The 24129-nt window shown below is 42.8% G+C and overlaps 1 protein-coding gene across 9 annotated transcripts in view; it reads right to left on the bottom strand.

Annotated features, from left to right (window-relative positions):
* suco (SUN domain containing ossification factor) overlaps nt 1–23713 on the bottom strand; it is an 89305-nt gene extending 65592 nt beyond the window's left edge. For 5 of the 9 annotated variants that reach the window (XM_014216861.2, XM_014216862.2, XM_014216860.2 and 2 more), the window contains exon 1: nt 23455–23713. In XM_014216861.2, the coding sequence (XP_014072336.2) occupies nt 23455–23507 (53 nt within the window). In that variant the 5' untranslated portion in view covers nt 23508–23713. The remainder of the gene's footprint in view (nt 1–23454) is intronic. The other 4 variants (XR_006756932.1, XM_014216857.2, XM_014216865.2 and 1 more) reach the window with 1 other exon arrangement.
* Nucleotides 23714–24129: the final 416 nt, after the last annotated feature.

A 24129-nucleotide genomic window follows, 5' to 3' on the forward strand; every position in this document is an offset into this window, starting at 1 on the left:
TCCTACCCACCTCATAAAACTAACAATTCACACCTAGAATTACTGCTATCAAACCACAGAATAAACCGTTTCAATCTCCAGAACTACTAACTGCCAGAGGCAAAAGGATGTCATTACAGTGTGTATGACGGACCACAAACTCAAGAAAACAAGATCCTGTTTGCGTACGGTACTGAATTTGAACGGCACACACGAAAACAGAGTTAATTTAGTATTTTGAAAACTATACTTTCAGAGAACAGACTTCAGACAACCGCATGGTTCACAAAAACAAGTGAAGTTGCTGTACTGTCACCAGTACTGTCTGTGGACCCCCAGTTCCAGAACGACTTGGCACCCCTGGAATAGTGTTGCTGAAAGCTTATAAACGTACAAAAACAACGAGGGGGAGGGAGAGAATGAAAAACAACATTGTCCAAGAAACTCAGTTCACGGACCAGTCATTGTCGCCCCCACCTACTCAGACAGAATGGACTCAGGGGGACTGAAGTTCTGTCATTTTGAGACATTATATAGCAGGGGGCTTTGGGCAGAATGGGCACCCTGGCCCCGTCTCACCCTGTTTGGCTGTCCCACAGACAGAGACAGACAGACAGCGGGGCGGGGATCTGTGTGCCCTGCTTACAGCCTTCACAGCCACTGGTCAAGAACAATACAGACAGAGGCAACTATCGATTTTTCCCACATCACTAATAATAAATGGATGGAATGAAGAAAAACGTGATCTGAGTTGAATTCAGAGTCACAGAGTCATAGATGAGTTTATCGCGACTCTTTTGAATGAGTTGAAGCATTTCCCAGACGCTTGTTGAAACCAGCATTCACATTCATGATTAATATTATCCTTAGCGAAAAGGATACACTCAGCGGCCAGTTTATTAGGTACACCATCCTGTTCACGAAAATGGTTCGCTCCTACGTGGCCGTGGTTTGCTAAATAAAGCAGGCAATATGGGCAGAGGCATTTAGTTAGTGTTATTTTAAACATTAGAATGGGTAAAACGAGTGACCTAAGCAACTGAGCGTGGTATGATAGTCGATGCCAGGCGCGCCGGTTCCAGTATCTCAGAAAAGGCCGGTCTAGTGGGCTTTCCACACACTACAGTAAAAAAAAAACATCAAATTCAGCTTGTTGCTGAGAGGTTGAAAGACAATGGGAAGAATCGTGCAAGCCAACAGGCAGACCACTGCACAGTACAACAGTAGTGTGCAGAACAGCATCCCGGAATGCACAACTCGTCAGTCCTTGTAGCAGACCACCACACCGGGTTCCACTCCTGTCAGCTAAAAACAAGAGGCGGCTCCAGGGGCCACGCCATCACCAACACTGGACAACTGAGGAGGTGAAAAACATCCGGGTTCCTGTTGCATCACGCTGATGGCAGAGTCAGGATTTGGCGTAAACAGCAAGAGTCCATGGCCCCATCCTAACTGGTGTCAACAGTACAGGCTGGTGGTGGTGTAATGGTGTGTGTGGGGAACATTTCTCTGGCACACGTTGGGTCCCTTAATATCAATTGAGCAACGTTTCCATGACCCGAAGATTTACGGCTGTTCTGGAGGCACTAGATGGCCACTGACTGTAGTTGTTCCTCCGTTTCGATTAACTGTATCAAAAACAGATTTGGTCAAACCCCACATTACGTAAACAAACAAGCAGGGATGCGTACAAGGGGCATGAGAACAAATACAACAATGAGTTCTGATTGTTGCCATTCATAACTAACTAGATGGAAACAGACCAAGCCTTCTGCTGTACCTTCCATCAGAAAGATGAGTGGAGGAGAGAGAGAGGATGCCACAGAAAACAGTGGAAAAGGAAGAGAAGCATGTCTGCATGACTAATACCATTTCAGTAGCAGCAAGCTTTAAAACAACTTGCCAACGGGAATTCCCTTTAAACCAGACCAAACTCTCTATTCTGAGTCTCAATTCTCTATACTCCAAACAAGGAAATCGCATTTTACAGTTAAAATATATGACTTCACACACGGCATTACCTAATGACAATAACGAAGTGATTAGGATATCATACAGGATATAATGCTTCTCTACACAGCACTGTCAAATCTGCTACGAGATGAAGAGAGGGTTGGGTACAGCTGGCTCACTGCATATGATGACGCAAATTCTGAGCCATGCTTCGGGACATTACCTGTACACTGGTGTGTGTGTTCCCTGCACCAATGTGAGTCAACACTCTTTCTGCAGCAGAATGTCAGACAATTAAGACTGTGCCATGATGACATAACTAATGAACTGCAGATGTCTGAGGCTATGTCATCATCATGGCCAATGTGTTCTTTGGGCTCCAATACTTCATCTTTAGACAATGGCTGAAATATCACTTCAACCCTTCAAAATGTGTTAAGCTTCCAAGCCATACATTTTGGGGTGGAATGGTCTTAATTTTCACAGAAGCCATAGCAATTAGGGATGCACCAATATCACATTTTTGGCCACTACCGATATCCACAGACAGACACAGAGAGAGACAGAGAGACTCCAAACTATCAGAAATAAAACAGGGAAGGGACTCAGGGGGTGTGCAAATTTGGTACAGAGCAGACCTAACTCACTCTAAGTTCTTTGGGAACGGGGGGCAGTATTGAGTAGCTTGGATGAATAGGCGCTGACCTAACATAATCGTATGGTATGCTTTCGCAGTAAAGCCTTTTTGAAAATCAGACACTGTGGCTGGATTAACAAGAAGTTTCTTTAAAATGGTGTATAATACTTGTATGTTTGAGGAATTTCAATTATGAGATTTCTATTGTTTTGAATTTGGCACCCTGCAATTTCACTGGCTGTTGTCCCAGAGAGGTTAAATGAAACAAAACAAGAAAATTTGGCTAGCAATTTTAAAGGAAATCTCAACAGACCTAGCTATATTCCCCCATTAGAATCCCCATACTTTATTGAAGACAGCTTCTCCATCCTGGAGGGGGAAATCAATCATTTCCAGGCCCAGGGACATGTACTAGTCTTTGGCGACCTAAATGCCAGAACTGGACAAGAACCTGACACCCTCAGCACACAGGGGGACAAACACCTACCTGGAGATGACAGCATTCCCTCCCCCATATGCCCCCCTAGGCACTACTACTACAACAACATAAACGGGTCACAACTCCTGCAGCACGCTGTGTATGTATAGAGTCAATGGTAGGCTTTGAGGGGACTCCTACGGTAGGTACACCTATAGCTCATCCCTTGGCAGTAGTACTGTAGACTACTATATCACTGACCTCAACCCAGAGTCTCTCAGAGCGTTCACAGTCAGCCCACTCACGCCCCATCAGATCCCAGTCTACTTGAACAGAGCAATACTCAATCATGGAACTGAATAATATTAAGAAATGCTATAGATGGAAGGAATGTCGTTGTGGAAACCTACCAAAAAACAATTAGGAAACAACAAATTCAATCCCTTTTAAAACAACTTCCTGGACAAAACGTTCTACTGTAATAGTGAAGGTGTAAACTTGACAGTAGAAAATCAAAACAGTGTATTTGATCTCTCAGCTTCCCTATCAAATCTCAATTTCAAACAGAAAACTAACAATGACAAATGGTTTGATGAAGAATGCAAAAACCTAAGAAAGAAATTGAGAGACCTATCCAACCAAAAACATAGAGACCCAGAAAACCTGAGTCTACACCTTCACTATGGTGAATCACTAATACAATACAGAAATACATTACGGAAAAACAAGGAACAGCACGTCAGAAATCAGCTCAATGTAATTGAAGAATCCGTAGACTAATAGTTGATTCTATGATTTGTATTTGATCATGTATATCATGTGGTTTATCCATTCATCTCTGTTTTGGATAGATAACTCTTTGTTGTTTGTTTAGTGTTTTCCAATGTTCCCAGAAGTGGTTAGCCTCTATGGGACCGGCGGGACGAATTCGTCCCACCTACGTAACAGCCACTGCCATCCTGTGGCGCGATTTTCAAAATCTTCAAAATCATATTACTTCAATTTCTCAAACATATGACTATTTTACAGCCATTTAAAGATAAGACTCTCGTTAATCTAACCACACTGTCCGATTTCAAAAAGGCTTTACAACGAAAGCAAAACATTAGATTATGTCAGCAGAGTACCAAGCCAGAAATAATCAGACACCCATTTTTCAAGCCAGCATATAATGTCACCAAAACCCAGAAGACAGCTAAATGCAGCACTCACCTTTGATGATCTTCATCAGATGACAACCCTAGGACATTATGTTATACAATACATGCATGTTTTGTTCAATCAAGTTCATATTTATATCAAAAACCAGCTTTTTACATTAGCATGTGACGTTCAGAACTAGCATACCCCCGCAAACTTACGGGGAATTCGCTAACATTTTACTAAATTACTCACGATAAACGTTCACAAAAAGCATAACAATTATTTTAAGAATTATAGATACAGACCTCCTCTATGCACTCGATATGTCCGATTTTAAAATAGCTTTTGGTGAAAGCACATTTTGCAATATTCTCAGTAGATAGCCCAGGCATCACGGGCTCGCTTATTTAGACACCCGGCAAGTTTAGCACTCACCATAATCATATTTACTATTATAAAAATGTCATTACCTTTTGTTGTCTTCGTCAGAATGCACACCCAGGACGTCTACTTCAATAACAAATGTTGGTTTGGTCCAAAATAATCCATCGTTATATCCGAATAGCGGCGTTTTGTTCGTAATGCGTTCCAGACACTATCCGAAATAGTAAAGAAGTGTCGCGCTTGGCGCAATTCCTGACAATAAAATTCAAAGTATTCCATTGCCGTACGTGGAAGCATGTCAACCGCTGTTTAAAATCAATTTTTACGTCATTTTTCTCGTAGAAAAGCGCTAAAATTCCGACAGGGAATCTCCTTTTCGGCAAACAGAGGAAAAAATCCCAAAGGCGGGGCGGTCGGGGTCACGCGCATAAGCTAGTGTCTCTTGATGGGCCACTTGAGAAAGGCGATAATGTGTTTCAGCCTGGGGCTGGAATGACGACATTCTGTTTTTTCCCGGGCTATGAGAGCCTATGGACGACGTGGGAAGTGTCACGTTAGAGCAGAGATCCTTAGTAAATGATAGAGATGGCAAAGAAGTTCCAGAAATGGTCAGACAGGCCACTTCCTGTAAAGGAATCTCTCAGGTTTTGACCTGCCATTTGAGTTCTGTTATACTCACAGACACCATTCAAACAGTTTTAGAAAATGTAGGGTGTTTTCTATCCATATGTAATAAGTATATGCATATTCTAGTTACTGAGTAGGAGTGGTAACCAGATTAAATCGGGTATGTTTTTTATCCAGCCGTGTCAATGCTGCCCCCTAGCCCTAACAGGTTAAAGACTACCAGAACCCATTGGTAGCATTGCCTTTAAAATTGTTTAACTTGGGTGAAACGTTTTGGGTAACCTTTCACAAGCTTCCTACAAAAAGTTGGGTGAATTTTGGCCCATTCCTCCTGACACAGCTGGTGTAACAGTCAGGTTTGTAGGCCTCCATGCTCACACACTTTTTCAGTTCTGCCCACAAATGTTCTTACCTTGAACGAACTACAGGACAAAACACAAACCCTCCAACCCAAAAAGGCCTGTGGTGTTGATGGTATCCTGAATGAAATAAAATACAGACCAAAGTCCAATTGGCTATACTTAAACGCTTTAACATCATCCTTAGCTCTGGCATCTTCCCCAATATTTGGAACCAAGGACTGATCACCCCAATCCACAAAAGTGGAGACAAATTTGACCTCAGTAACTATGGGATGTGTGTCAACAGCAACCTTGGGAAAATCCTCTGCATTATCATTAACAGCCAACTCGTACATTTCCTCAGTGAAAACAATGTACTGAGCAAACATCAAATTAGACAGACCATGTAATCACCCTGCACACTAATTGACAAACAAAACAAATGCTTGTCATGCTTTGTTGATAAAATAAAAAAAGCCTGACTCAATTTGACATGAGGGTCTGCTATACAAGTTGATTGGAAGTGGTGTTGGGGGAAAAACATACATTATAAAATGTTATAAAATTTACGGTTGTGAGGTCTGGGGTTCGCTCACCAACCAAGAATTCACAAAATGGGGCAAACACCAAATTGAGAGACTGCATGCAGAATTCTACAAAAATGTCCTCCGTGTACAACGTAAAACACCAAATAACGCATGCAGAGCAGAATTAGGCCGATACCCGCTAATTATCAAAATCCAGAAAAGAGCAATTCAATTCTACAACCACCTAAAAGGAAGCGATTCCCAAACCTTCCATAACAAAGCCATCACCTACAGAGACGTCAACCTGTAGAAGAGTCCCCTAAGCAAGCTGGTCCTGGTACTCGGTTCACAAACACAAACAGACCCCATAGAGCCCCAGGACAGCAACACAATTAGACCCAACTAAATCATGAGAAAACAAAAGGATAATTCTTACCAATGTGTCAAGTAATTAGCAAAACAACTGAGCAAACTAGAATGCTATTTGGCCCTAAACAGAGTACACACAGTGGCAGAATACCTGACCACTGTGACTGACCCAAATTTAAGGAAAGCTTTGACTATGTACAGACTCAGTGAGCATAGCCTTGCTATTGAGAAAGGTCGCCATAGCCTGTCTTCTCTTGAGATCCAGGTCAGCCTGTCACACTGCCCACAAAATGGAGGTGGATACTGAGCTACACTTCCTAACCTCCTGCCAAATGTATGACCATATTAGAGAAACATATTTCCCTCAGATTACACAGATCCACAAAGAATTCAAAAACAAACCCAATTTTGATAAAAACCCATTTCTACTGGGTGAAATACCACAGTGTGCCATCACAGCAGCAAGATTTGTGACCTGTTGCCACAAGAAAAGGGCAACCAGTGAAGAACAAACACCATTGTAAATACAACCCATATTTATTTTCCCTTTTGTACTTTAACTATTTGCACATTGTTACAATGCTGTATATAGACATATGACATTTGAAATGTCTTTATTATTTTGGAACTTCTGTGAGTGTAATGTTTTCTGTTCATTTTTGTTTTATTATCTACTTCACTTGCTTAGGCAATGTTAACATACGTTTCCCCATGCCAATAAAGCCCTTGAATTGAAAGGCTCAGGTGTACCGACACATGGATCATAAATCACCACACTTATTGGGACTAGACAGGATAATAAAGACTAGCGAGCTAGTGAGAGGGAGCTGGTGGTGAGCTAATGGCTTTCTAAAGCAAGGATCCTGCTAACCCACAGCTAGCTAGGGCCATGAGATCCGTCGCCTTCCCTTCCCATCCCCATGGGTAGAAGAGCTGCGTGGTCAACTAAGGCCATTCTGGCTCCATGTCTCCCGAACAGCTGCCTGTGTACTGGTCTGAAACTCCAGACCACTGCTAGGGGTCAACATATGAGGAGCAGCTTATGGAACAGGACTACCTGCCAAACTGGCTCTCCAATTATTTGCTTTTTTACAAGGAGCATATATGCACCTAAGTTGAAAAATGTAGGCACACAAATACATTTATGAGCACTATGAAAAACACAGAATCCTTACATTTTTCTAGATGTACATTTAGGAGCACCAGTGCATCTCAGGTTGCTCAGCTAAATATTTTGGTGTATATGCGAGTAAAATGGTCGCTCTGTAGAGCACTGCACATACACACCTTTTACGAAGGCCCTCTACTCACACACTGCTTGTCTATACTTACTTTTTCGTTGCGTGTGCGCGTGTGTATAAGGAAGGGAAGCGCCCTATAGGCCCTTGAACAGTAAAGAGTTGTTCTTAGCTTGGGTCAGCTCTGCTGCTCTTCAGAAACCATGCAGTAAAGAGTTGTTCTTAGCTTGGGTCAGCTCTGCTGCTCTTCAGAAACCATGCAGTAAAGAGTTGTTCTTAGCTTGGGTCAGCTCTGCTGCTCTTCAGAAACCATGCAGTAAAGAGTTGTTCTTAGCTTGGGTCAGCTCTGCAGCTCTTCAGAAACCATGCAGGGTAGGGCATGGAATCCCCTCAGCATTATGTCACTGATAGGCTATAGTCTTAGGCCTAACCTTTACCAGGTATATCTGTCACAAGTTCTAGGCCCATCTAAACTATATATTTGCTAAACCTGTGGATATGATCAGTTGGTTTAGTAACTACTAATTGAAGTATTGACTGAAAACTCCACCATATAGATACGATAAGGCAGATGTTCCAACATCGAAGGGCATACAGAGGGTAAACCTGATATAGGAGGGGGCCACGAAGATGGAAACAGCCATACAGCACAGCAGAATTCAGCCTATAGATAAGATAAGATGGAAACAGCCATACAGCACAGCAGAATTCAGCCTATAGATAAGATAAGATGGAAACAGCCATAGAGCACAGCAGAATTCAGCCTATAGATAAGATAAGATGGAAACAGCCATACAGCACAGCAGAATTCAGCCTATAGATAAGATAAGATGGAAACAGCCATACAGCACAGCAGAATTCAGCCTATAGATAAGATAAGATGGAAACAGCCATACAGCACAGCAGAATTCAGCCTATAGATAACAAATGAAAGTGGTTGGCTGAGCAGGCCTGGGATATACTGGTGTTGTCATACCGTTACTAATGCTCAGAGTCAGTGTAACTACTGTCAACATCTCAACTTTGCCTGAAGGGTCATTTTAGGTTTTATCCAGCAAACGTGTGAGGTTCAGTTGTGTTTGTGTGTGTGTGTGTGTGTGGCTAGTGCAGAAATCACATCCACAACAGAGGTTGCAACTTGCATAAGCCTACCACATGTTCCAATCAATTGAGCTGGAGGTTCTTTAGTATTAAAACCCCAGGTTCCCGCAATAGTTTAACTGGTCATTATCTTATTAGTGATGATAGTCTACATGATAATCTGAAAGACTGATGAGAACGAGATTCTCTCCCTCACATACGGTTCACTGCATCTGCCCAAATTAGATATATCACAGTGTGTAGGAATCTAAAGTGAAAGAACAGAAAAAAGAATAAGCCAAGAATAGACTGCAGGGTGTTCACTCACTGCCATACAATGTAGAGAAAATGGGGCAAATCAAGAGTGCTACGATATTCAAAAAAAATAATAACATTTTCACATGGGTTGACTATAACAGGTGTAGACCTTACTGTGAAATGCTTACTTACAAGCACTTAACTCTATTTCTTGAACTGCATTGTTGGTTAAGAAAATATTTACAAAATTAACTGAAGTAAAAAAAATTTTAATAAAATTGAATAAAAAGTCAAAGTAAATGTCAATAACTAGGCCATATACAGGGGGGTACTGGGTCAACGTGAGGGGGTACAGGTTAGTCAAGGTCATTTGTACATGTAGGTAGGGGTAAAGTGACTATGCATAGATAATAAACAGCCAGGGGGCGTGGCCTTCTGATGAATTGTTCAGCAGTCTCATGGCGTGGGGGTAGATGCTGTTTAGGAGCCTTTTGGACCTAAATTTGGCACTCCGTTACTGCTTGCCCTGTGGTAGCAGATAGACTGTTCTATGACTTGGGTGACTGGAAACATGTTTGACAATGTTTTGGGCCTTACTCTGACACCGCCTAGTATAGAGGTCCTGGATGGCAGGAAGCTTGGCCCCAGTGATGTACTGGGCCGTACACACTACCCTCTGTAGCAGTTGCCATACCAGGTGGTGGTGCAGCTGTAGATCTTTTTGAGGATCTGTTGACCCATAACACATCTTTTCAGTCTCCTGAGTGACAAAAGGTGTTGTGTTCACAACTGTCTTGGTGTGTTTGGACCATGATAGTTTGTTTGTGATGTGGATACCAAGGAACTTGAAATGAATGTGTGCATATAGCCTAGCAGACTGAAATCCGGTGTTTCCATGAGCAGCCGTGTGTGCTTTAGCTCGGTGCCGCTGACATGAATGGTCTGGGCTAATGTATACAGCTCTGCTGTTGACTGTGAACCTAGTAGAACATACACTGCTACGCCCCTCTGAACACAGACAGCTAGTTACTGAGTGCCCAGGAGGGTCTCTCCTTACCCTATAGAGGACAGAGTCCACACAGCCATTTCAGGTCTTCATTTACCATTCATGAAAACATAGCCTTAGAAGCATTAGTAGAAATGTAAAACAGCAGTGTGTGAGTGTAACAATGCAAAGTCAATAAGATGGAGGGTGAATAAGCTGACTCACAGCTCCAGGAAGCATTTCCAGGGCGACTTGATGGGGCCTTACTGGCTGGTTAGGTGAAATGTGACGAGAATCCCCACGGAGACAGGCCTTCACATATAGAAACACACTTCACCCTTACCAGACCCCCTAGCTCCAACACAAACTCACTGGAGGTAAGCACAACTCCTACAAACTCCCTGCTATGATAAAAACTTTCTGGCCATTGGATTCTTCACCCATCTGCTGTGCTGCCTGTTCTTTCCATGCCAGAGGTGTGAGTATTGGCACAGAGGGGTGAGAAGCCAATAGCCGCACGCTAAAGGGTTTGCATTAGTAATCATGCCAGCAAGAGTGTGTGTAATTAGGTTTGCTGTGGGATAGTGAAAGCAGGCACCCACCAAACTGGGAACCCAATCTGCCTTGGAAGAGTATTCTTCTCCCAGTATTACTAGTGTATGTCTCAATAAGAGAAATTCAAACAAACGCATGTAGTGTGCATGCGGGGATCACAATATACTGCAAATAATGATCTCCCTTCTTATAGTCCTATCATCTCGAGCAGAGGGCTGATGTGCAGAAAACAGGATGTACGACCAGAGCAGTGCCCAGTGGCCACCAACCGGTCGATCGTGATCGACTAGTCTATCTCCAAGGAATTCCTAGTCGATCACGAAACCTTTCAGGAAAACAAAAACAACGATAAAGCCTTGCGTGCCTCTTTTTGGAGAAGGGGGGTGCAATATTGCCGGTAGGTGCGCCCGGTTTAGCTACCCTGCGCGTCTAGTAGGAAAAGTGTTCCCATTTTTAAACATTTAATGTGTCTGTAGGTACAAACTCTGCCTTCCCGGCAGCCCCAGAGAGCAAATCAAGTGCACTATAGGTCTACTGCTGGCCAATGGGATGGCTCAGATTACCATGTCTGCAGTAATCTAGCAGGCGGAAAAGAAAGCTACAGCAAAGTTAATACAGTGAGATTAAAACTCTTAGAACCATGACTAGAGAGAGACGAACACAGTGAGATTAAAACTCTTAGAACCATGACTAGAGAGAGACGAACACAGTGAGATTAAAACTCTTAGAACCATGACTAGAGAGAGACGAACACAGTGAGATTAAAACTAAGAACCATGACTAGAGAGAGACGAACACAGTGAGATTAAAACTCTTAGAACCATGACTAGAGAGAGACGAACACAGTGAGATTAAAACTCTAAGAACCATGACTAGAGAGAGACGAACACAGTGAGATTAAAACTCTTAGAACCATGACTAGAGAGAGACGAACACAGTGAAGAGCTGCTGTTTTAATGAGTGACTTCATGTTTAAGTTCTTACTCAGCACTGGGAATTCACTTGGTATTCAACACCACTCTCGCTACAACCAGCACTGCAGCTCCAATGAACGAGTAGGAAAGTATTGATAGGCTTGGGTCTTTTTTAATAATGGAGGAATATTTCATTTTCTCTGTTCATAGGAGTAACAACATGAATTTGCACAGGTGGCAGAAATAATGCAGTGCAACTGGAGTTTCACCATCAGCTGGAAGACGGCGTCCCTTTTGGTCAGAGCGGGAAAGGGTGTTCAGAGGCGGACCCTCAGCCTGCTGCCCTCTCCCTCCACTGAGACTGACCCTCAGCCTGCTGCCCTCTCCCTCCACTGAGACTGACCCTCAGCCTGCTGCCCTCTCCCTCCACTGAGACTGACCCTCAGTCTGCTGCCCTCTCCCTCCACTGAGACTGACCCTCAGCCTGCTGCCCTCTCCCTCCACTGAGACTGACCCTCAGCCTGCTGCCCTCTCCCTCCACTGAGACTGACCCTCAGCCTGCTGCCCTCTCCCTCCACTGAGACTGACCCTCAGCCTGCTGCCCTCTCCCTCCACTGAGACTGACCCTCAGCCTGCTGCCCTCTCCCTCCACTGAGACTGACCCTCAGTCTGCTGCCCTCTCCCTCCACTGAGACTGACCCTCAGTCTGCTGCCCTCTCCCTCCACTGAGACTGACCCTCAGTCTGCTGCCCTCTCCCTCCACTGAGACTGACCCTCAGCCTGCTGCCCTCTCCCTCCACTGAGACTGACCCTCAGCCTGCTGCCCTCTCCCTCCACTGAGACTGACCCTCAGCCTGCTGCCCTCTCCCTCCACTGAGACTGACCCTCAGCCTGCTGCCCTCTCCCTCCACTGAGACTGACCCTCAGCCTGCTGCCCTCTCCCTCCACTGAGACTGACCCTCAGCCTGCTGCCCTCTCCCTCCACTGAGACTGACCCTCAGCCTGCTGCCCTCTCCCTCCACTGAGACTGACCCTCAGTCTGCTGCCCTCTCCCTCCACTGAGACTGACCCTCAGCCTGCTGCCCTCTCCCTCCACTGAGACTGACCCTCAGCCTGCTGCCCTCTCCCTCCACTGAGACTGACCCTCAGTCTGCTGCCCTCTCCCTCCACTGAGACTGACCCTCAGCCTGCTGCCCTCTCCCTCCACTGAGACTGACCCTCAGCCTGCTGCCCTCTCCCTCCACTGAGACTGACCCTCAGCCTGCTGCCCTCTCCCTCCACTGAGACTGACCCTCAGCCTGCTGCCCTCTCCCTCCACTGAGACTGACCCTCAGTCTGCTGCCCTCTCCCTCCACTGAGACTGACCCTCAGCCTGCTGCCCTCTCCCTCCACTGAGACTGACCCTCAGCCTGCTGCCCTCTCCCTCCACTGAGACTGACCCTCAGCCTGCTGCCCTCTCCCTCCACTGAGACTGACCACATGCAGGCACCATCAGCCCAGTAAAGGAAAAAAAGCTAATTATTTAAACGTATGCTCACTCTGCTGTCTCACAAGTAATACAACAACTGATCTATTAACAGTGTGATCATATACACTACCTAAAATGTTATAACAAAAATAAAAATATATATAAAAAATGGTCTGAATAACAATGCATTTGTAGGGCAATTCAAGCAAAGCCAATACAGGGCTTGACTATATTTTCTAAGCCACCTTTGGACGAGTAGGACTGATTTTTTACTTGTCTGAAAGCCCCCCCCCCCTCCCCAAAAAATAAAGTAACAACGTGGGCCAAAAATGTGACTGAAAATGGTGTTGTATGATGCAAGAAACCACTTAACAAAAGAACATTAATTATCATCACTGGTTTTGGCAAAGGAAGGCTGCTGGTCTCTGATCCCATGTATTATACAGTATCTCCTGCCGTTGTGGTCTTGAGCCAGGCAGTTAACCCCACCCCGCCCCAAAGTAAAAAACTGCACTGATAGGCTACTGTATAAAACACACGGTCCTTCAACACTCCATCTGGCGAGATACTGGTGTCCAACCCTGCTCAAACAAAGTCATCTTAACAAGGTCCTATAGAGCAGCTGATTGTTTACAATGTGGTATGGTCTGGCACACTCAGGTGATGTGCACAACATGACTTTTCCAGGACTTTCATTGGTGACCAAAAATTATAAATGGGCAAATAACTCACTAACTAGCAATGAATATCAACAAATGTGCACACGCAGTTACTGTAGGCTCGCTGCATGATTGAAAGACCTCTCTCGTGCCGGTCAATGCAGGCCTACAATACCATATTCTGATGCGCTCTGCAGAGATCGGGAGGAAAGTGTGAAACACATTTAATCTGCAGGACACTGATCCAATTCTGATCTGAGTAGCCCAATTGTTTGACAGTGATTTTTCATGATTATTAAAAAATGTAGTCCATTTGGATAACATATCTATATTCTTGTCTAACAATGATATTTTTTCCCCCCACTTGTCCAGGGCAAGCGTTAATGTCGAGCCCTACAATATGCAGTGATAACATATTGGACATATAGCCTACTGCACAAACCTCATTGCTATAGTACTGTTTTCAATATGTTATATGTTATATAGACGTACGTTTAACCCCTTCACTTCCCTCTGGGCTGGCTGATTGGCAACGACATGCCTGCTCCTCCTCTCCACAGACATTCAGTACAGAGAGGATTGGGTAGGACATGGTAGAACAGAAAGAGTGGAGCTAAATATAACAATAAAAACATATCCTCCATCGCTCTCACATCCTATTTCACACAAAAACTAAAAACTCCCCAGGCTTTACCAGAACACACCATATTCCCTAACAAATGAAGGAATTCAGATTAATCTAAGTAAATGAGTCAGGTTGTGTATGCCTAAATGGATATTACCTACTGTATGGGAGGGAGATGGTAGTGAACAGGTATATTTGCATCAAACTCACCTGGAAAAATGATTAAAATCCATAAAATTCTAATATACCCCCTCAGTTAATAATTATTTTTCCATAACATGATTACGATACTCAGGGGTCTAAAAATGCACTGTAATGTGAGAGACCAGAGCTGTGTACCAAAATAGACCACAGGCTCAAAACACGAGTTAGGTAGGAATCAGGATAACAGAATAAGAAACTAGCATAACTAACCAATTAGTTTATTACTAAATTTAATCTAGGAACCTAACTAGTGGTACAGAACTTAATAAATTACATTTAAAGCTATATAATCTCAGTTTGCCATTTGCAAGGCTTCTCAGAAGTCATGCGTGGCTGAAAACTCAGCAGATTTTTGTGTTTTATTTATTAATGAACAAACTGTGTCAGCCATGTCATGATGAATAAAACATGAGCAGTTCAAACTCAACGGCCTAAAACTAATCAGCTGAAGCTTGAAAGGCTCAAGACAATACATGGAACAAAGGAATGGCACATGATTTCATACAAATGATTCAATTCTTCTTACCAATAGGTGCTTGAGCTGGTATGGAGACGGGTAGAGATGGAAAGAGTAAGTCAATCTTCTGAGACAGTACAGTGTAAAGGCAGCTCTCGAGCACTAGTGTGGGCTGTAATTTCCTAAATAAAAACAGTAGAAATTCAACTCTACAAGAAACCAGGAGTATATACACTAGAGGTCGGCCAATTAAATCGGCATGGCCGATTAATTAGGGCCGATTTCAAGTTTCCATAACAATCGGTAATCGGCATTTTTGGACACCGATTACATTGCATTCCATGAGGATACTGCGTGGCAGGCTGACTACCTGTTATGCGAGTGCAGCAAGGAGCCAAGGTAAGTTGCTAGCTAGCATTAAACTTATAAAAAACAAGCAATCTTCAAATAGTCACTAGTTAACTACAAATGGTTGATATTACTAGGTTAACTAGCTTGTCCTGCGTTGCATATAATCAATGCGGTGCCTGTTAATTTATCATCGAATCACAGCCTACTTCGCCAAACGGGTGATGATTTAACAAAGGCGCATTTGCGAAACAAGCACAAAAGTTCCACGAATGTACCTAACCATAAACATCTTTTGCCTTTCTTAAATCAATACACAGAAGTAGATTTTTTTAACCCTAGATATTTAGTTAAGAAATTAATGTTAGCAGGCAATATTAACTAGGGAAATTGTGTCACTTCTCTTGCGTTCATTGCACACAGTCAGGGTATATGCAACAGTTTAGGCCGCCTGGCTTGTTGCAAACTAATTTGGCAGAATTTTACATAAGTATGACATAACATTTAATGTTGTGCAATGTAACAGCAATATTTAGAGATGCCACCAGTTCGATAAAATACGTAACGGTTCCGTATTTCACTGAAAGAATAAACATTTTGTTTTCGAAATGACAGTTTCCGGATTTGACCATATTAATGACCAAAGGCTCGTATTTCTGTGTTTATTATAATTAAGTCTATGATTTGATATTTGATAGAGCAGTCTGACTGAGCGGTGGTAGGCGGCAGCAGGTTCGTAAGCATTCATTCAAACTTTACTGCGTTTGCCAGCAGCTCTTAGCAATGCTTGACCACAGCGCTGTTTATGACTTCAAGTCTATCAACTCCTGAGATTAGGCTGGTAATACTAAAGTGCCTATAAGAACATCCAATAGTCAAAAAGGTATATGAAATACAAATGGTATAGAGAGAAATAGTCGACGCGTCATAATTCCTATAACTGCAACCTAATATTTCTTTACTGGGAATATTGTTCATATGTTCTGAGCAAGGAACTTAAACGTTAGCACATATTGCACTTTTACCTTCAACACTGTTTTTGCATTATTTAAACCAAATTGAGCATGTTTCATTATTTATTTGAGACTAAATTCATTTTATGTATGTATTGTATTAGGTTAAAATAAGCTTTCTTTCAGTATTGTTGTAATTGTCATTATATAAAAATTGGCCGATTAATCGGTAGCGGCTTTTTTTGGTCCTCCAACAATCGGTATCGGCGCTGAAAAATCATAGTCGGTCGACTTCTAGTATATACACAAGGAGAGAATCTCAAATTGCATAGCCTACTTCTCACGTCCCCTCTCCTCCTTCTCAAAACTCATTGGAGGATGGACCTCTGGCTCTCTCATCTAATGGGTTTTGAGAAGGTCGCAAGGAGAGAGGACGCTGGAGCACACAATTGAGATTCTCCCAAGCTAAAACCCACAGCCATACCCTTTCACGTCTGTTTCTTATAGACTAACCTCACCTTAGGGGGGATTGGAGCCACTTCACTCACTTTGACGCAAGCGCAGAACAACGAAAGCCTTTTAACTCCGGACTCATACATATATGTAAGGCTGTTGCAGTGACCGTATTATCGCCACACCGGCGGTCACGAGTCATGACGGCAGTCAAATTCCACACGACCATTTTAGTCACCTTGATTAGGCTTTTCCAAGCTCTGATGCTGCTGATGGTCATTAGTAGCCTACCAAACTTGCTAACTGCCTGGTACTCAGCACTCTGTTGTCCCTCTAATCACTCTGACATCAATGCAAATGTATATGAACATCTAATCAAACACTTAATGAGAGCCCATCAGATCATGCTGCGCAACATTTTTATAGACTAGAAAACAGAGTGATGGGATCCTATTTTTATTAGCGGCCATCAGCTTTCTATAGGCTAGGCCTACTATATTTATTTCTCAACTTCCCTAATATTAAGCAGATTAAAGTGTCCTCAATTCGCTATTTAAGTGAATAGATGGCGTGTACTTTTTCCCGCTGCCCCCGTTTCAATACAGGTGCATGACAATGGTCCAATCTAAATAAAATGTCACAGACTAAATAATATATGTAAATACAAAAATCAAGAATAGTCTGATGGGTAACAATATATTATCACTTGTGAATGATGTCCAGCATAAGAATCATAGCCGCACACCTCAAGGTTTGTATGACAACTAAAGTGGCCAAATAACTTCTTAAAAATCAAGCACATTAATCCGCTTTACAACGGGTGTAGAGCCGAACAGGCAAACATGCATACACAGTGAGTGGGTTTCAAAATTTGGGGAAGATAATTTTCACAATAAAAATGCACCTTTATAATAAAAGCATTACATACATAATTTCATTTGCAGTTACTTTTGATAAATGGTGTTTTCCGCTAATAGAACACTCGCACTTATAACCTACAACCATGTGCACATTCCTGCGCTTACAATGTGAAGGAATAGCCTTATAGTTTATCAGCATTTTAAGCTAAACGTTCTCACCTGTTGCGTCAGGCTCATTGCTTAAATCAGGTTTTTTGATGCTAGTGGTTATATTAGTGATCTATCGCATCCCACAACATGTTTGGAATATTTAGTAAAAATAAACATATAGCCCTACATTTGTATCACAACTAATGTTACATAAATAACTAAATTAAGCATATAGGAGTACCTGTTTCTTTGTTAACTGCTCAACACAGAACAGCCGCATGTGCGCACCGACACAAATCGTTCGGAGAAAATATTTATATTTCATTCAGCTTTGTTCAATTTCTTTCTTCATACTATAAAATAATGCCATGTAATTATAGGCAAATCTTGTCTGCTAAATAAACTAGTGTAGCCCACAGCCATTTGACATAGACACATAAGGACAACTCAAAGTATGCTATTCTTTTCTTCTGAAATAGAATACTTTTTTTTCATATCATGCTGGTTTAGACCTGTCTAAAATAAATAATGGATTTATTGTGAAGGTGTAGGCTACAGTTGAAGTCGGAAGATTACATACACTTAGGTTGGAGTCATTAAAAATCGTTTTTCAACCACTCCACAAATTTCTTGTTAACAAACTATAGTTTTGGCAAGTCAGTTAGGACATCTACTTTGTGCATGACAAGTCATTTTTCCAACAATTGTTTACAGACAGATTATTTCACTATATATCACATTTCAAGTGGGTCAGAAGTTTACATACACTAAGTTGACTGCGCCTTTAAACAGCTTGGAAAATCCCAGAAAATGTCATGGCTTTAGAAGCTTCTGATAAATTATGTCAATTACCCTGAGTCAATTGGAGGTGTACCTGTGGATGTAGTTCAAGGCCTACCTTCAAACTCAGTGCCTCTTTGCTTGACATCATGGGAAAATCAAAAGAAATAAGCCAAGACCTCCACAAGTCTGGTTCATGCCTGGAGCAATTTCCAAACGCCTGAAGGTACCACGTTCATCTGTACAAACAATAGTTTATATATACTGCGCAAAAAAATAAAGGGAACACTTAAACAACACATCCTAGATCTGACTGAAAGAAATAATCTTATTAAATACTTTTTTCTTTACATAGTTGAATGTGCCGACAACAAAAATCACACAAAAATAATCAATGGAAATCCAATTTATCAACCCATGGAGGTTTGGATTTGGAGTCACACTCAAAATTAAAGTGGAAAACCACACTACAGGGAGATCCAACTTTGATGTAATGTCCTTAAAACAAGTCAAAATGAGGCTCAGTAGTGTGTGTGTGGCCTCCACGTGCCTGTATGACCTCCCTACAACGCCTGGGCATGCTCCTGATGAGGTGGCGGATGGTCTCCTGAGGGATCTCCTCCCAGACCTGGACTAAAGCATCCGCCAACTCCTGGACAGTCTGTGGTGCAACGTGGCGTTGGTGGATGGAGCGAGACATGATGTCCCAGATGTGCTCAATTGGATTCAGGTCTGGGGAATGGGCAGGCCAGTCCATAGCATCAATGCCTTCCTCTTGCAGGAACTGCTGACACACTCCAGCCACATGAGGTCTAGCATTGTCTTGCATTAGGAGGAACCCAGGGCCAACCGCACCAGCATATGGTCTCACAAGGGGTCTGAGGATCTCACCTAATGGCAGTCAGGCTACCTCTGGCGAGCACATGGAGGTCTGTGCGGCCCCCCAAAGAAATGCCGCCCCTCACCATGACTGACCCACTGCCAAACCGGTCATGCTGGAGGATGTTGCAGGCAGCAGAACGTTCTCCACGGCATCTCCAGACTGTCACATGTGCTCAGTGTGAACCTGCTTTCATCTGTGAAGAGCACAGGGCGCCAGTGGCGAATTTTCCAATCTTGGTGTTTTCTGGCAAATGCCAAATGTCCTGCACGGTGTTGGGCTGTAAGCACAACCCCCACCTGTGGACGTCGGGCCCTCATGGAGTCTGTTTCTGACCGTTTGAGCAGACACATGCACATTTGTGGCCTGCTGGAGGTCATTTTGCAGGGCTCTGGCAGTGTTTCTCAAGCTCCTTTTTGCACAAAGGCGGAGGTAGCGGTCCTGCTGCTGGGTTGTTGCCCTCCTACGGCCTCCTCCACATCTCCTGATGTATTGGCCTGTCTCCTGGTAGCGCCTCCATGCTCTGGACACTACGCTGACCGACACAGCAAACCTTGCCACAGCTCGCATTGATGTGCCATCCTGGATGAGCTGCACTACCTGAGCCACTTGTGTGGGTTGTAGACTCCGTCTCATGCTACCACTAGAGTGAAAGCACCGCCAGCATTCAAAAGTGACCAAAACATCAGCCAGGAAGCATAGGAACTGAGAAGTGGTCTGTGGTCCCCACCTGCAGAACCACTCCTTTATTGGGGGTGTCTTGCTAATTGCCTATAATTTCCACCTGTTGTCTATTCCATTTGCACAACAGCATGTGAAATTTATTGTCAATCAGTGTTGCTTCTTAAGTGGACAGTTTGATTTCACAGAAGTGTGATTGACTTGGAGTTACATTGTGTTGTTTAAGTGCCCCCTTTATTTTTTTGAGCAGTGTAGTATAAACACCATGTGACCACACAGCCGTCATACCACTCAGGAAGGAGATGTGTTCTGTCTCCTAGAGATGAACATACTTTGGTGCAAAAAGTGCAAATCAATCCCAGAACAACAGCAAAGGACCTTGTGAAAATGCTGGAGGAAACATGTACAAAAGTATCTAGATCCACAGTACAACGAGTGTTATATCGACATAATCTGAAAGACTGCTCAGCTCCAAACCCGCCATAAAAACTACGGTTATAGTTTGCAACTGCACATGGGGACAAAGATGGTACTTTTTGGAGAAATGTCCTCTGGTCTGATGAAACAAAAATAGAACTGTTTGGCCATAATGACCATTGTTATTTTTGGAGGAAAACGGGGGAGGCTTGCAAGCCGAAAAACACCATCCCAACCGTGAAGCACGGGGGTGGCAGCATCATGTAGTGGGGGTGCTTTACTGCAGGAGGGACTGGTGCACTTCACAAAATAGATGGCATCATGAGGGAGGAATATTATGAGGATATATTGAAGCAACATCAAGATATCAGTCAGGAAGTTAAAACTTGGTCGCAAATGGGTCTTCCAAATGGACAATGACCCCAAGCATACTTCCAAAGTTGTGGCAAAATAGCTTAAGGACAACAAAGTCAAGGTATTGGAGTGGCCATCACAAAGCCCTGACCTCAAACCTATAGAAAATTTGTGGGCAGAACTGAAAAAGCATGTGCGAGCAAGGAGGCCTTCAAACCTGACTCAGTTACACCATCTCTGTCAGGAGGAATGGGCCAAAATTCACCTACACTTATTGTGGGAAGCTTGTGGAAGGCGACCCGAAACATTTGACTCAATTTAAAGGCAATGCTACCAAATACTAATTGAGTGTATGTACATTTCTGACTCACTGGGAATGTGATGAAATAAATAAAAGCTGAAATAAATCACTCTATTATTCTGACATGTCACATTCTTAAAATAAAGTGGTGATCTAACTGACCTGAGACAGGGAATTGTTACTAGGATTAAATGTCAGGAATTGTGAAAAATGTTGTTAAAATGTATTTGGCTAAGGTGTATGTAAACTTCCGACTTCAACTGTATATTACATGGATTCATTAGACTTTTTAAAAATGGCTTGTAGGCCAGGAGTTGCTAAATGTGTTTCCTAATTAAGTGTCAATTACCATGAGACCGACAGTTATTTGCTTGACAATCACTAGCAGATGAAATTTCGGGACCGCCACAGCCCTACATACATCTAGTCTGTCTGTGTACAGTTCAAAGGCATGTTTGAGAACAGTAAAGCCATTTATTTAACTACATGCAATCAATCTCACAGCACCAATATTCAAATCAACACTTTACTGATAGGAGGCATACTGCAGTCACATATTTACATTATAGAAAACCATAATGGACTTTTCTATAGTGTAATTTCTTTTTACTGCTGGACTGCTAAAAATGTGCACAGTATAGATTCTCAGTGAGGCTCGAACCCAGAATCTCTGGTGGCACAGCCTTAGACCACTGCGCCACCTGGGAGGCCCCTGTAGTCTCTTTTCAAGCTGTGTAGTTAGGGTTATCACGATACCAGTATGACGATACAAAGGAAACAAAAACAGACTTCATTTCCTGAGGGAAAACAGTCCTAATGTTGGAAACATGCAACCTTATGTTGTCACCCAGAATCACGTTTATTTTCCAATCTAGAGCACACAATATTTTACATACAGTATGTTTTTTAAAGGACCAAAGAATTTAGTGTGCTTCGCATTTTCCTTTTTGCCATGGGAAATCAGGTATTGTAGTATTGCGATACTGGTATTGTGACAACCCTAGCTAGTTGTCTAATGCTAGTCACTCAGCCTATCTGGTAGCTACAGATTGCACACCAGATAATGTGATATAACCAACGTTTTGGTGTCCATTACAGGAAAGCACCATACAAACCACTGCCATAGATTTTTAAACTAACCTGTTCTTGGCAATACTTTCTTCGTTCTCGATTCAGTGAAAATTGTATCTAAAATGTCAGTTTCCAGTTGCATGTGGGTTTACAAAAACTATAGAAAATTCAGAAAGATAAATGTAATGTTTTGTATCCAGTGAAACATGCCACTTGCATGTGTGTAGATCTTTGTTTTGGTCACACTGTGTGACGTGCTATCATCTATTTCTACACATGGCCACGTCACATACAAATGACTGGTTCCTGCAAAGACGATGCAAAATGCTAGATGTGTGGCAAAACAAGGATTTAATATAACTTTCTTTTCACTGGTAATCATAGAACCACCTGCAACTGTAAACTGACATTTGAGATACAATTTTCACCGAATCGAAAATAAAGAAAGTGTCGGCAAGAACAAGTTAGATTTTTCAACTATGGCGGCTGTTTGTATGAGTGTTTTCTGTAATGCCCAGTAACGAAGACCAGAAATCTTTGGTTATATCACATTATTTGGCATCCAATCTGTAGCTACCCATCTGGAGAAACGTGGCATGCTACTGAGCATCTAAATCACCTGTAACCAGTCCTGGGTATTGTTAGCTGCTGTGTCAGTGGCTCTTATAAGTGGTTAACCAATGCTGGACCACGACCAGCGATAATCCACCACCTGTCAGCTTTACCTCTGTGAATTGGTAAGAACACAAGACAAGCAACTGGCTAGAAAGTTTTACAGCTAGTTAGCTGATTTATAGATGTTAGTCAAGTACTGCATCAGGACCACTTGTGAAAAATAGTAAATACTAGTAGATGTCCACCTTCTAATATAACTAGCTGCTATATCTAACTAGGAGGAAAGCATAATGTTCAGTAACTGTTAGTCAAACCAACTAGAAGAAGCATGTATTATCGGTGTGCCTGACAAGCCATGGACGACTGAGTTGAGAAAACAGATTAACTAGTTAGCCAGTAGGGTACACCATCAGCTATCTTCGTTTAACATATGAGAGGATTGAATAATCTATAGAGTTAGCAACATATGTCAGTGTTCTTTTTAAACAAGAATGATTTTCAACAACACGGCGTTATACAACGTCACCCGCTTGTGTTAACGTTAGCTAGCCAGTCACACCCCCTTGACGATGCGAGCTAGCCAACATATGTGTTACCTTAAAATGTCTCGAGGGACAAAAAAAGCATCCCACACCACGAAAGGACAAGGTCATAATATCAGTATAACAGTTTTCCAATGGTGCTTTCGAGTTCTGTCATTTGTTCGACGTAACGTGACAGTCAAAAGCTAGCGTTACTACCACAATGAAAAGCATTTAAGAAGTGCTTACCAGCAAAGGACAGCTACAATGTGGCACACGAACAAAACGCGCAACCGCTTCATTATCTTCCCGCGGGGACCAACATCCTCGCTATTTTAGGATTTTACTAGCAAGATATTTTTTTAATCTAACGTTTGATTATGAAATATTGAAGGGAGGGTGGCACTTTCCTAAAACTACAGTCGATGTAGCTAGGCGAATTTTCATTCAGCCGTCCCCTCGCCGCTCCTTGCTGTCTTCTGTTGCTCTGTTACCCTGCTCGATTCTATCCTCAAGTTCTCCTCTCGGCCAATAGCATTAGGGCAGTACTGCGGTACACCAATAGGATCAGGTAGCGACCAAGAAGTAGTGACGTACTAAGGGCCATTTCCTCTGCTTGAGCTGAGTTGGAAGTTCTGACATGGAACGCGTGTCCATTACGATAAGCAAAATATCCAAACCTGAAATAGTCCACCCGATTAGACTACAATCACCCCACTAATAAGCAATTTTTGGATGACACCAACGTTTCCATCCAACATTTTTTTAACGCGAGTAATACCGCGTTCATATGGTAGTCGGACTAGGCAACTTGGAAATATCTGATTCGTTGAACACAGTACATGTATAACTACAACCAGATACCATGTCGGACATTACCGAGTTTAGTTCCGACTAGCCACATTAGCAGCTAATACAGGAAAA

This window comes from Salmo salar, chromosome ssa10, assembly GCF_905237065.1.
Source record: "Salmo salar chromosome ssa10, Ssal_v3.1, whole genome shotgun sequence".
Taxonomy (NCBI): domain Eukaryota; kingdom Metazoa; phylum Chordata; class Actinopteri; order Salmoniformes; family Salmonidae; genus Salmo; species Salmo salar.